At 40.2% G+C, this 12592-nt stretch overlaps 1 protein-coding gene across 5 annotated transcripts in view; it reads left to right on the forward strand.

The window, feature by feature from the left end:
- Positions 1–12592, forward strand: part of col4a5 (collagen, type IV, alpha 5) — a 94371-nt gene that overhangs the window by 20429 nt on the left and 61350 nt on the right. For all 5 annotated transcript variants that reach the window (XM_004916865.4, XM_004916867.4, XM_002931817.5 and 2 more), the window contains exon 2: positions 11376–11435. In XM_004916865.4, coding sequence (XP_004916922.2) covers positions 11376–11435 — 60 coding nt within the window. The remainder of the gene's footprint in view (positions 1–11375; positions 11436–12592) is intronic.

Here is a 12592-nt window from a genome sequence, read left to right on the forward strand (position 1 = left end):
TAGTTTTGACAGTTCTGAACTTAAAGGGAGTGGTTCACCCTTAAAGGAAAAGTAACGCTAAAATTTTTTAAATAAAAAATCTATTCTACCCTGCTCCAATAATTGCCCTATCCTTCCCAGCGTTTATTATTTTAAATGCTTTATTAGAAAATACCTTGTAAAAACGCTGCATCTGGTCATTTCAAATAAGGCGATATGGCGATCCAGAAAATGCAGAATCCACTATGCGACGATCGATTGATTGATCCTAGCCTTCCTTCTGTATAGGGAGGAGTTGGGCTAGGAGGAGATGTCGATCGTCGCATAGTGGATTCTGCATCTTCTGGATCGGCATATCGCCGTATTTGAAATGACTGGATGCAGGATAGAATAGATTTTTTACTTAATAAATTTTAGTGTTACTTTTCCTTTAAGTTAACTTTTAGTATGTTATAGAGTAGCCTATTCTAAGCAACTTTTCAATTGGTCTTCATTCATAGATCTGTTTGCCTTTTTCTTCTCTTTGCAGCTTTCAAATGGGGGTCACAGACCCCAGCAGCCAAAAAACTATTGCTCTGTGAGGCTGCAGTTTTATTGTTATTGTTGCTTTTAATAACTTGTTTTTTTTATTCAGACCCTTTCCTATTCATGTACCACACTCTCATTCAAACTGCTCCCTGGTCACTAAGGTAATGTGGACACTAGCAACCAGATCAGATCTCTCCTCAGCCAGCTATGCTTCATGGCTGGCTTCATGGTAATGAGTGAAAGACGTACATTTGCACAGCTTGGCCCTTCAAGTACATCTGGCCACAGATACCCATTATTTGTTTGTCAGTTGTAATAACCCTTTGGGTCTGTCTGTCCTTGTATGAATAGCTACATTTTTAGCTTACCTGCCCAGACTCTTTTAATTTGGACAATATCTTTGTAGTCCAAGACATGCAGAAGCTTTTAGGGACATCTTGTATTTCTGGGATTCCCACATATCATTCTAGACAACTAAGCTATACCTTTTTTTTTTTTAAAGAATGTAATGAACACGAGAAAGAGTACCTAGAAACTGGCTGCGTGTGGCATGTTTGGTCATGTCTAAAAATGTGCTTCTGTTGGAATGCATTACAGTATACACAAGATTATAGGGAAAAATTTCAAGTGGATTTTCTTAGAGGCCCTCAAATCTCCAGTTCTTGTGCTTCAGATATTATTCTCATTTATATTCTCAGAAACTCCTAGGGGCTGATTTACTAATCCACGAATCCGAATGGGAAAAAAATCGCATTGGAAACGAACATTTTGCGACTTTTTCGTATGTTTTGCGATTTTTTTTCGTCGCCGTCGCGACTTTTTCGTGAATTGTCGCGACTTTTTCGTAACCGTTACGACTTGTGCGAATTGTCGCGACTTTTTCGTAGCCGTTACGGCTTGCGTGAATTGTTGCGACTTTTTCGTATTGAGCGCTAGTAAAAGGCGGGCAAACCTTTCCGATTTTTTCGCGACAGCTACGAAAAAGTCGCGACAATTCACGCAAGTCGTAACGGCCACGAAAAAGTCGCGACAATTTACGAAAAAGTTGCGACGGCGACGAAAAAAATCGCAAAATACCAATCATTACGAAAAAAACGCATTCGGGCGCTTTCGATCCAAATCGGCCCCCTAGTGTTAGTTACTTGGCTTAGCTACAGAAGACGACCAAAATATAACAAGAGGCCCTTACAATATATATATAGTACTGCCTTGAATGAAAGACATTTCATAATCTGCTATTCAGGTATTTGCAAAGGTATAAATTGTTTATATATTAAAGGTAAAAAAATCAAACTGAAGCATTAATGTAGACATCTATAATTTGCCCAGAAAGTAAGAGACAGATGCTTTTACAGTTACGTTATTATTAGGTCTCCAATGAGGGTCTGGTGGATCAAGCTCAGATTAGATTGACTTGTGTCTAATTGTGTCCTATGAACCATACATTGTCGAGTCAGCTGCAGCTGTTAAGTAACTTTGGCCTGACTGACCAACACTTATAGAAGGTCGTTGGACCTGGCTGAAGTCAATTTGAGTTTGGTCCAAATGAGTGCTCTTTGAAATGTACATTAGAAATAAAATATTCCACATGTGGATATATAACATTTCTCACTAAGCACAATTCAGTTCATTTAGGAAATGAATTTCTGAATATAAAGTACTTTATAAGGCCTTTTTTGGTTTTCAAAACCAAGGATAGAAATCTCTACTATAGGTAAAAATGAGTCGGCAGAAATCATTTATCTTCCCCCACCCTACTTCCACAGTATAATAATAGTTAATAACAATCTCTAAGTAGGGTTTTGGCATTTACAAAAAAAAATCTGCGTTATAGCAGCAATTCAGTGCCATTGGCACAAGGGCTTTTTCTGACATTTAAATGCTTGGGTAATTTTCAGCTCTCTTCATGCACTCTCCATGCATTCTAGTGGCAGTTGCCAGGTGCAGTAGTGGCATGGAAATGCAGCAGTCAGAATTTCTGACACACTTATGTTTGATCCTTAAGTTCAAGTGTTTGCCATTGGAGTAAATTAGGGAGAGGTTTTGTCACCTTCCTGTGGAGTTGGAAATTGTCAAGGCAGCAAGGCACCTGATTCATCATATGTATCATTGCCTTAAATGTGTCTTCTATCTGCCAAACCACAGTTCTTATCAAGACAAAAACTATAATGAATTATATTATATTCCTATTGTGTTTGCTAATGGCTATTGTGGCCAGTGTATATTCTTTGCCAATATATATTCTGGATAGAATGGGGGCGTGTTGACTCCAACAAAGGTGTGAAGTAGGAGGACACTAATATGACCGGACCAAAGTGCTGAAGGCTTATTTCATAATCATCATTCTTAATAAAGCTCCAGCAAGTTATGCAACACTTTACAATAATATTATATAGGTTACAGAATGGGTGGATTAAGGCTTTGTCGCAAATCTGCTAGACATATGGGGTTATACTTAATCTTAATCAGGTGCAAATGTAAGGGAACTTTTAGTTTGCTTTTGTTTTATTGAAAACCTAAATTTTATATCACCAGTGTTTCAGTTGGGCAAAAATAATATGAAGACAAATATGCAATAAATCAGAGATTTTAAATAGCATAGCCACTGGAATAAAAGCATTTGGCCTGAAACTGCTGCCTAGTTTAGGAGCAGTAGTTTAGGAGCAGTTGTTTGCTCTACTAAATTGAACTTTTTAATTTGAAACTAATAAGACAAACAGGAACAGCACAAGTAGACTTAAGTACTCCCAGTTACATTGGGAAAACCAGATGGCAGGCCTTGTTTGAGCACTTCTCTGAACAAGTGCATTTTCAGAAGGGTTTTCTAAGTGAAGAGAATGGATGCTTGAAGGACGTTCAGTGGCAGAAGAATTCCTGAGATAACGGCCTGGGACAAGGGTCCCAAAATAGGGTTTGCAAAGAAAAAGGGTTGGTCAATTCATAGGAACTGCCAAGGATTCTAAATGTAATTTACTGTTCAGAAATGTTTTATTTAGCAGAATGTATCACTCACATATTTTACATGTCACTTCTGCCTTACAGTGCACAGTAACGCAGAATAAACAACAAAATATCTTTGCAAGGGAATGTTTGTGCAGTAATTCTGATTGCATATATTGCTCTTTTCTCAGAGCATGTGCTAACATTTATACATTTATTTAACTCACATATAGAAGCAACATAAGGGCTTTTAAAAGACCATAAAAAGCTGATATAATTGCTAAGTGACCTAATGCTGATAAAATACTCTCAGGGTGGTCTAATGTACAAAGCATTCTAGCAATTCAGTACATATGGGAAAAGATAGAAAAATGGCCTAGTAGTGATAGCAATCCTATACATAATCAGAGACAAACACAAGGCCATCACAAGGCAAACCAGACCCCCAGCACAGCACCTCTTTTAAGAAGGACTTTAAAACCTAAGGCCCTACATATGTTATTAAACTACCTATTAACTTCTTTTACATTAGTGCGGTCATCAGTTTGAAAAGTGAGGTGCTGATTTATACATGGGCCATGTTTTTTAAAGAATGTAAGTGCAAACAAAGCCTATAATTTAAAATTAGATATACTGTATTCTACATACCATATAGTATACTTGTAACATTGATGAATGTAGCATTATCATTGTCAGTATTATTAACATATTATATAAGTATTTCAGGGGAGATAAATCCAGCCATAAAATGTAGTGTGAAATGCTCCTTTCTGCTTTTATGAGTACTTTAGAAATTGACATTACTTATTTTTTTTTAAAAATTCGCTGTTTGTACAGCAAAAGCTTATTTTAATGATTAAGGATATGTCTTCTGACACTTACCTTCAACGTTCTGTTGCTCTGACAGGCTGAACCCATGTCTATTAAAGCACACACATTCAGTGATGGTAGGGGATCGGCTTATCTATGCTGCATATCTATACCAGCAGAGAAACTAACCCATGCGCCATTAGGCTTAAGGTGGCTATACACAGGCAGATTTAAGTTGCTGATTTCGACCCTTCTGACCGCTTTGTGCCTACCTGTCCTACAATTGTTGAAATTTGTCCAAATGTTGATTGGGCAGGGTTGATTTTCCTGTTGGATCGTTGTAATCTGATTGTTTGGACCTAGGGACTTTAGGTGGGTAAATTGGGGGAAAGTTCTGCTCATTTGGCAACCATGCCAAACAAGGAGAACTTATAGTGTATGGCCAGCTTTAGATTTTTGCCCCTGTGTCCAGCTTTAATCCAGACACAACAGCTGAGAGTGATTCTGATTTATGATATTATAATTGTAAAATTTAATATAATGAAATCTAATTTAAAAAAAAATGTATGACCCCTTTCTGAACCAACACATTAGGTAGCACTGCACAATATGGATATACTGTAATTAATACCTCTTCACCTTGTAACCTTTATAAATTAACTTTTTCATAGTTCAAATCTTGTCCATCCCTGCTCCCAGCAGGTCTCGTCTTCAGACTTCAGACTGCGAGTCAAGTGATGACAAGTGAAGTCTTTAACTGTTAAGCACAACTTTATTTTTAGGCATCTGGGAGTTATAAACTACTCTTTATTAGTCCAGCCTACATACGTCCTGAAACTCCTGAGATCGTGTTTTCATAGCTTGCAATAGCGCAGTGTGAATTGGACGGCATAATAAATAAATACCACATGCTGTTTCATTCCATCTGGAAATCATTTGGAAGAAAGCCCCAAAGGCTCGTGGCGGGAGGCCTAAGTAACATTTTAGCAAAATACGGATATCCTGAATACTCAAATAGCATTAAGCTGTAGTCCCCATTGATCTTACAGATTTGGGAGTAGTGCTGTCTGACAGTTATGTAGAGTTGTGGGGAAAGACATTAAATGTGGCAGCTTACATTGACCATGATTCACTTTCAGGCAATACAAGTGTATAGATGTAACGTGCAAACTAATATTTTTTGTTTTATACGCAAATGTATGTAATAAAAATAGTCAATGTTAGCATTTGTGTACTCTATAAATATTATTGGGCAATAAATAGCGATGTGCGAAATATCTGTTGCCCCATGGTTATGGCATGCAGGGGTGGTAAAACTATTCCCAGTGCAGGCAGTTCTGTTCCACACGCATGAACCTGAGTGCTTTTGAGCGGTGGTTCCCTGTCACCGCCACATCTGCCGTAGGCAGCTTGTTTCCCATATATCACTGGGGAAAAGGGAAGTGGTGACAAGTGGATGGGGTATTTTGACTGCTACTGTTTTCATAAGGATCACAGTGTCAGTCAAAATGCCCCATGTGCCATAGGTTTTAGAAGTCCTATAGGGCTTGAGATTTAAGGAGCCTTTGATATTTAATGATGTTTTATTGAGAGCAAAGGGGTTCATAGCCTTGTCTGGGGCTCTCCAAAGTCTGGTCCCATTTATGTCGTGGCTTTGGATTTTGTGCAACACAAGGCAGCTTTATGGCGTAATGTATATCCTTTGCTACTTTGGGGAAGGGGTGGTAGGTTCACTAATAGGTATGTAGATAACTTGCTGAAATATTTGTGCATCCTTCCAGGTGTACTTTCTGTGCCAGAGGTAACATTGTCTTGGCGCTGCCCTGCACATGGGGGCTTCTGTCCTCCCTGCTAGAGGGGGTAGACTAAATGCCATCCATCCTCACTGCTGTTGGCTTACATCTTTTGCACTGAGGGGGGGGTTGACCACTAGTGTAGCAAAGCACAATGGCTGTCTTCACTTAAAGACCAGAGTTTCCAGCTAAATAATAGAAATTTGGCTTTAAAAATGAAAAGTGGTAAGTGCTGCCCAAGGGTAGATTATCGCTTTGCCTCATGGCAAAAATTACACTGCTAAGGCTGTGCCACATGGGGTGCCAGTGCACTCCTTTCTGCCCCATTTCTTTCAGCACTCACATTACATTGCACAGATTTTTGCCTAAAAAAATTAGAATTGTTTTGGTGCCCTGCATTATTTAAAGAAGGGAAATGTATAGTGTGCATCATTAAATCAGTGAAGCTGCTAATTTATTCACATATTGAAGGCTATGATGTGTTCCAGTTAATTGAGGGGAAGTTATTGGGGAAGTCGTTTAACTTTAAAGGGACTAAACTTGGTTTGACCTTTTTAATTGGCACCATGCTGTGACTGTGGTTGAATAAGTCCATATACCTTGAAGTACTTTGCATGTTTTATCTCATCCAATGGGGAGTCACAGCCTAACTTATGTTGGGCATGTGGGGATTATTGCATAGTGCATTTCTATAGGGGTGATATAGGCTGTCTCCCAAGTGTTTCATTAAATCACCTGCAGGTGAAGGCTGCCAGCAATTCCAGGGTCCTCAGTTTTCATATGCATAGCTGCAAATAATTAATCAGAACCAGCATCAGTTTGGGAGATGCAGGGCCTACTGGGGTTGCCCACAGAGGCCCCACACACTACTAGGTCCCCCTGCCCCAGTCATGAGGTTCTTTACACGTCAATGCCACAACCTCCTTTCCTCCCACCAAACGTACCTCATACTTTTCCCTTGCAGCTGAGATTGGGGGAGGTCAGGGTGAAGTGCCTATAGTGTCAGGTGGGCAGTGGGTCACTGTCCCAGTCTGACTCCATCAGAACAGGTGCATTGGCACTCACAAATAGTGGTAGGCTTTGCACCTGTGCTTGCATTTCTAAGTGTGCCTATTGTTATACATTGTAGCTTTAGAGCACCGACATTTTCTGTAGTATAGTGTACAATTTCAAGTGTAATCATCTGTATGTGCCCATGTGGTCCCTCATAATAACCAGGTTAGCTGATCTACCCTATGAAGCAGTTGCTCCATAAGGTAGTCCATTCAATTGGGCAAGAAAGAAATACCTTGGGTGACCCAGTCCAGTGCATGTGTGAAGTAAATATGTTAGCAGAAACCAAAAGAGAAAAAGGAACTGCCCCAGAGTTCCCTGAGTTCTATAAGCAACCTAACAGAATGAATCATAATACACAATAATCCTATAAATGACACATGAAACAATGAAAGAAATAAGAGCCAATAAAAGGCGGACTTGGTTAGCTATCACTGTAGCATTAAATTAGCTGTAATAGTCAGAAAGTCTTGGCGCCCCCCTCCAGCAGTGTCCTGGAGAAGGTTTCTCTCTACAACAACGTCCCTCGGAGAGAGAAACATTCCTGGGAGACTTGTGATTGACTTAAAACACATGAAAAGAATCTGTGGCCTCAGGGTGCAAAATCCTAAGCACCTTCACAGTCTCTGCATCATTCATATGAGTTTGCTTTTACATCGGAGCAAGCGGCAGGTGTTATGTAATGGTTCGGTCAGGGGAATTTAATAAGCTCCAGGTTCTATGGTGCATGTCATTGGGTGATGATGATAGTGGTAAAGATAAATCCACTACCAGTATTATTTCTTCTGTAGGTGACGGGGTTACATGAGATGAAAGATGTGACTGGTGCTGGTACTTCATTCCTTGACAAGTAATGATCATAGGTAGGCCTGTTCTAAAGGAGTGGCAAATACATAGGATGTCTCCAGACAGAATGGGTAGGGGTCAATGCAGTAGTTGGAGGATGCCTGAAATAGGCATCAGGGTGGCATAATTACCCCTGTTCATAATACATTGCCCCACAGCTATCAACATCCCTGAGAGACTGTTTGAACTGTAATTCATGGTGAATGTAATGTTGTGAGTGAGATATTTATAGTAGAATTATTGGCCCCAAGTTCCCAAGATGTTCATAGTAAGAGTCAGATCACTGGAAGGGGCCACCCACACTTTTTTAGGAGATCTGTGCTTGTGCTCAGCAGATGCTACAAACTCAAACATAGACAATGTGTGTAGCACTCACTGACATCTCTATATTGCCACTTGTGATCTGAAGCCCCCCCCCCCCACCCATAAAAAAACTTCACTTCCTTCTGCAGGTTCTTGTGATATATAGTGCCACCTACTGCTAAAAGGTAAAAAATATGTGGTGCAGCAGGTAATTTAAAAATATGCAAACCCACTTTATTTCCAAAACCCTCTAGGCTTAGGTCTAGGGCCCCATTAGTGTGAGGTTGGGTGGGGGGAATTCTTTAGTTTCTAAGAAAAGTCTGCATGCTGCAAGCTGTAAAATATGTTTGCATGATATAATCTTCAGTTATCCTTTGCAAGAATTTTTACTTCTAAATAAATGGATGATGTTTGTTTTAAACTGAGGTAGGAGTGCCTTCTAGTGATAGTTTCAAGAACTGTAGGCTTGTTAAAGGGAAAATACAGTATAAGGCTTGTGTACCACAGCATTGCAAAGGGCAAATTATTCTGACGAAGGGGCGTGCCCCCGAAACGTTATATTAAATAAGTCCTGTTGTGCTGGTATTTTTATGCTATTTGGAAAGGGCAAATTATTGACACTGTCTGAATTCCAAGTTTTTTTTAAACTCACCATTCAGTGCTTCTTCTTACAAATTCACTGTAATAGTGGGCAGCACCATAAACCCCATAAGTGCCCAGATCACTTGCATGTGTAGGTGCAACATTCAAAGTAAGCCCTGGAGGTACCAGCTTCTCAGTTCAAGTTTTTGTATCTAGGGGCCCTGTAATTTGTACCTTCCAAGCAGGCTGAACCAGGTGGCAGTAGGTGCACATTGCAAGAAGCATGTACAGGCACAGATACCCTTGGGAATGTTAGTGGATGCAGGTTAATGTGCAATTCTGAGCTTTTCAAATTTGACAAGTGTTAGTACTATAACCCCTTATTTATATACCATCACATCAGAGAATTTATTTATCCCTTACATCAGTCCCCTCTGTAGTAGCTCTTAAAACCACATCTTAAGTTACATTACAGTTTCATTAAAAGCCATTTAAAAGGCCCAATAATAATAATAATAATAATTCATTTTTCAACACTGGGCGCATTGCACATGGGCAGCAACCCATAGCAACCAATAAAATTGTTGCATTCATTGTTCTACCTGCAGCTGCCTGAAAAAATCCACACACTGATTGGCTGCTATGGATTACTGCCCATAGGCAAATTTGCCCAGTGTTGATAAATGAGCGTTTCGGAAGTTCAGATGTAAGGAAAGTTGTTAATGGAAAAAAACGAATTAAAATTAGCATTTTGCAATCTAATATTGTTCATAGACTATTATTGCATTTCGAATTTTATTTGCGCATTGCAAACTTTTTAAGGCATGCTTGAAGGTGGCGTTATCTTTTGGAGCAAACTTAACACCTTCCTCATTAAGAAGTTTTATTACATAAACTGCGCACTGTCGCAATCAGTAAAATTCCCAAAATACCCTAAAATTTCCCATTAGATGTACAGTATTAGTTGAAAGGGTACTTGGGATATTATTTTATGCCAGAATTTTACCTGCTCCCCAACATACTGCTTTTATGCAGAAAGAGTGTGTATGGCATCTGAATAAAGATCTATGGATTGATTGGAACAGCCCAAGGAAGGGCTTTTGGCTCTGTGAGATTGATCCCCATTGGGCTTGCTGTATATGCTGACGTGCCACCTCGTACCCCATTGTGGCTCTTCTTGTTAATGGATTAGCCCAGCAGCTGAGCCAGCATTTCTCCCAGCTTTAAAGATTACAGAGCTAATCAGTTCTCACCATCTGAAGCTTGCAGCTTCATCATGCTTCATGCACATTTATTAACAGGACAACTCATTCAGTGGTACCCAACCAGAAACCCATAGCAAAATAAATGAATTGTAATTATCTTGTTGCCTTTTAAATGAGCATGAAACCCTAGGACTTGAGTGCATCTGGGAGTGTACAATGCCAAACCAACTTGTAGTTGGGCTGTGATCAGTTGGATCTGACTACCCATTTCAGTTCATTGCCCAAACCCATGTTTTAATTTTTATTTTTTAAGTTGTTATTAATTGTTTATGGTTTCTTTGTTTGTTTTTTGCCTTCCTGTTCTGACTGTTTCTATCTTTCTGATGGGGGGCCCCAGCTGACAAAAAATTATTGTGCTGTAAGGCTATAATTGTATTGTATTTTTTTTTACTTCTCTTCCTATTCATTCCTTCACCTATTCATATTGGAGTCTTTCATTTAAATCACTGCCCCATTGCTAGGGTAAATAAGACCCTAGTAACCAGAAATCTGAAGAAATACCAAACTGGAGAGCTACTGAACTTTGTATGTATAAAGTCTTTTGCAAAGCTGTACAACAATAATCAATCAGTAATATAGATTATATGCTAAAATACAATTGATACCGGACACAATAGTTAAGGAGGGTCCTGTACAATAGAGCTTACACTCTTTAAAACTTAGGGCTCTGGCACACGGGGAAGATTAGTCGCCCGCGATTAACTCCCTGTTCGCGGGCGACTAATCTCCCCAAGTTGCCTAGCCCTGCCATCCCACCGGCGAACATGTAAGTCGCCGGCGGGATGGCAGACGCGGCGGCGCGATTTCGCGCAAATCGCCGAAAAAGACTCGCGAGTCTTTTTCGGCGACTTCCTGAAATCGCCCCGCTGCGTCTGCCATCCCGCCGGCGACTTACATGTTCGCCGGTGGGATGGCAGGGCTAGGCAACTCGGGGAGATTAGTCGCCCGCGAACAAGGAGTTAATCGCGGGCGACTAATCTTCCCCGTGTGCCAGAGCCCTTAAGGTGGCCAGGTTCAAAATTGAGAAGAAAACTTATCTCCTAATTTAATTACAGATTTTCCCATAGACTTCAATGGAGTTTCACTTTATAAACCATGTGATGAGTTTTTCTCTGTATCTGTCCCTTACTGTTTAAGCATTTAGTGTGACAAAGGGCCAATTTTACTTTCCATGACAAGTGACATTGGTAAAGTATTGTATGATCATATGACATCATTGTGGTTGGCTCTTTTCCTTTGCACTTTTTCTGATTGGTTGATGTTTTTCATTCCTCAGGCCTGTCAAGGTTGTACATCGGTATCGAAATGTGACTGCAGTGGTGTTAAAGGAGAAAAGGTAAGAATCTCTCAGTTTCCAAAGTTCAAGAAATCATCTCTGCCATTATCAACCCCTGTTCTTTTTAGAATAATGGATACAAGGCTGGAGTGATGTGAGGAGTGAGCGTGTCAGAGGCAGGCGATGGTTACAAGCTAAACACTATTCCCAGCCTGCCTAATAAGGGCCTGATAGCAGAGATAGCATTAGCCGCAACTCAGATACTCAGAGAAGGGACGTGCTTTATGCAACATCCTCATCTCCAGATTTTATACAAGGCTTTCTGTCCTGGCAATGTTTTCATTAGTCACTTAACTTGCTCCACTGGACTTGAAAGGCCACACGATAGTTTTTAGTATTGCAATCTGCTTACCAGGCAGAATCCTAAAGCCAGGCAGATCACTGCTTATATCGGTGGAATGTCCGTGAGAAACCCGGACCATTAATAATAATGCTATGTACACAACTAATCCAAACATTGGATGATCTATAGAGAGTTAATCAGAAGAAAGGGGAATGCATAACCACACAAGGCCCAATGTATTTCTATTCAACATGAAAATAACTGTTGTCTGATTTGCAGCCCTGTAGGTCAGACTGAAGTAGAAGAAGGGTACAGGGCCTCTATAAACCTCTGGTTAGGTCTGATCATGAATACGTTTTCAGTTCTAGGCATTAGTCTGCATTAGCGGGAGACATGCAAAATTGGGGTTTACTCTAGAAATAAGGGGCCGAGAGCCTTGCATTATTAGATTTATGATTAATGTGTGAAACATTAAACATAACCACATCTTTCAGCATCCCATGCCTCTGTCCAGCTGAGAACTGCAGTTCAGCAACAGCTGGGGAACACTGTGATTAATTGCCCTGCTTTAATCGCTATATAAATCATAGGTAATGTGATCCAAGCACTGGCTGCAGATAATTAGCTACAGTGCCTGTAGGAGTAAGCAAGGTCTGCTCCCAGCCAGAACCATAGAGCACAAGGCAGTCCGATTTGCAACGGAGGGTGATATCATTTCTTATGACACATTGGTACAAGCATTCAACTTGTTGGGTCCTGAGTAGAGGTCTCCTGTGACTCCCCAGCTGTTATTCAACTAAAACTCCATTATTCTCAGCAAGCATACACTTCGCTGTGAATATAGGGCACATAGGCGTGAATAATTACATCTATT

Source organism: Xenopus tropicalis, chromosome 8 (assembly GCF_000004195.4).
Source record: "Xenopus tropicalis strain Nigerian chromosome 8, UCB_Xtro_10.0, whole genome shotgun sequence".
Lineage (NCBI taxonomy): Eukaryota > Metazoa > Chordata > Amphibia > Anura > Pipidae > Xenopus > Xenopus tropicalis.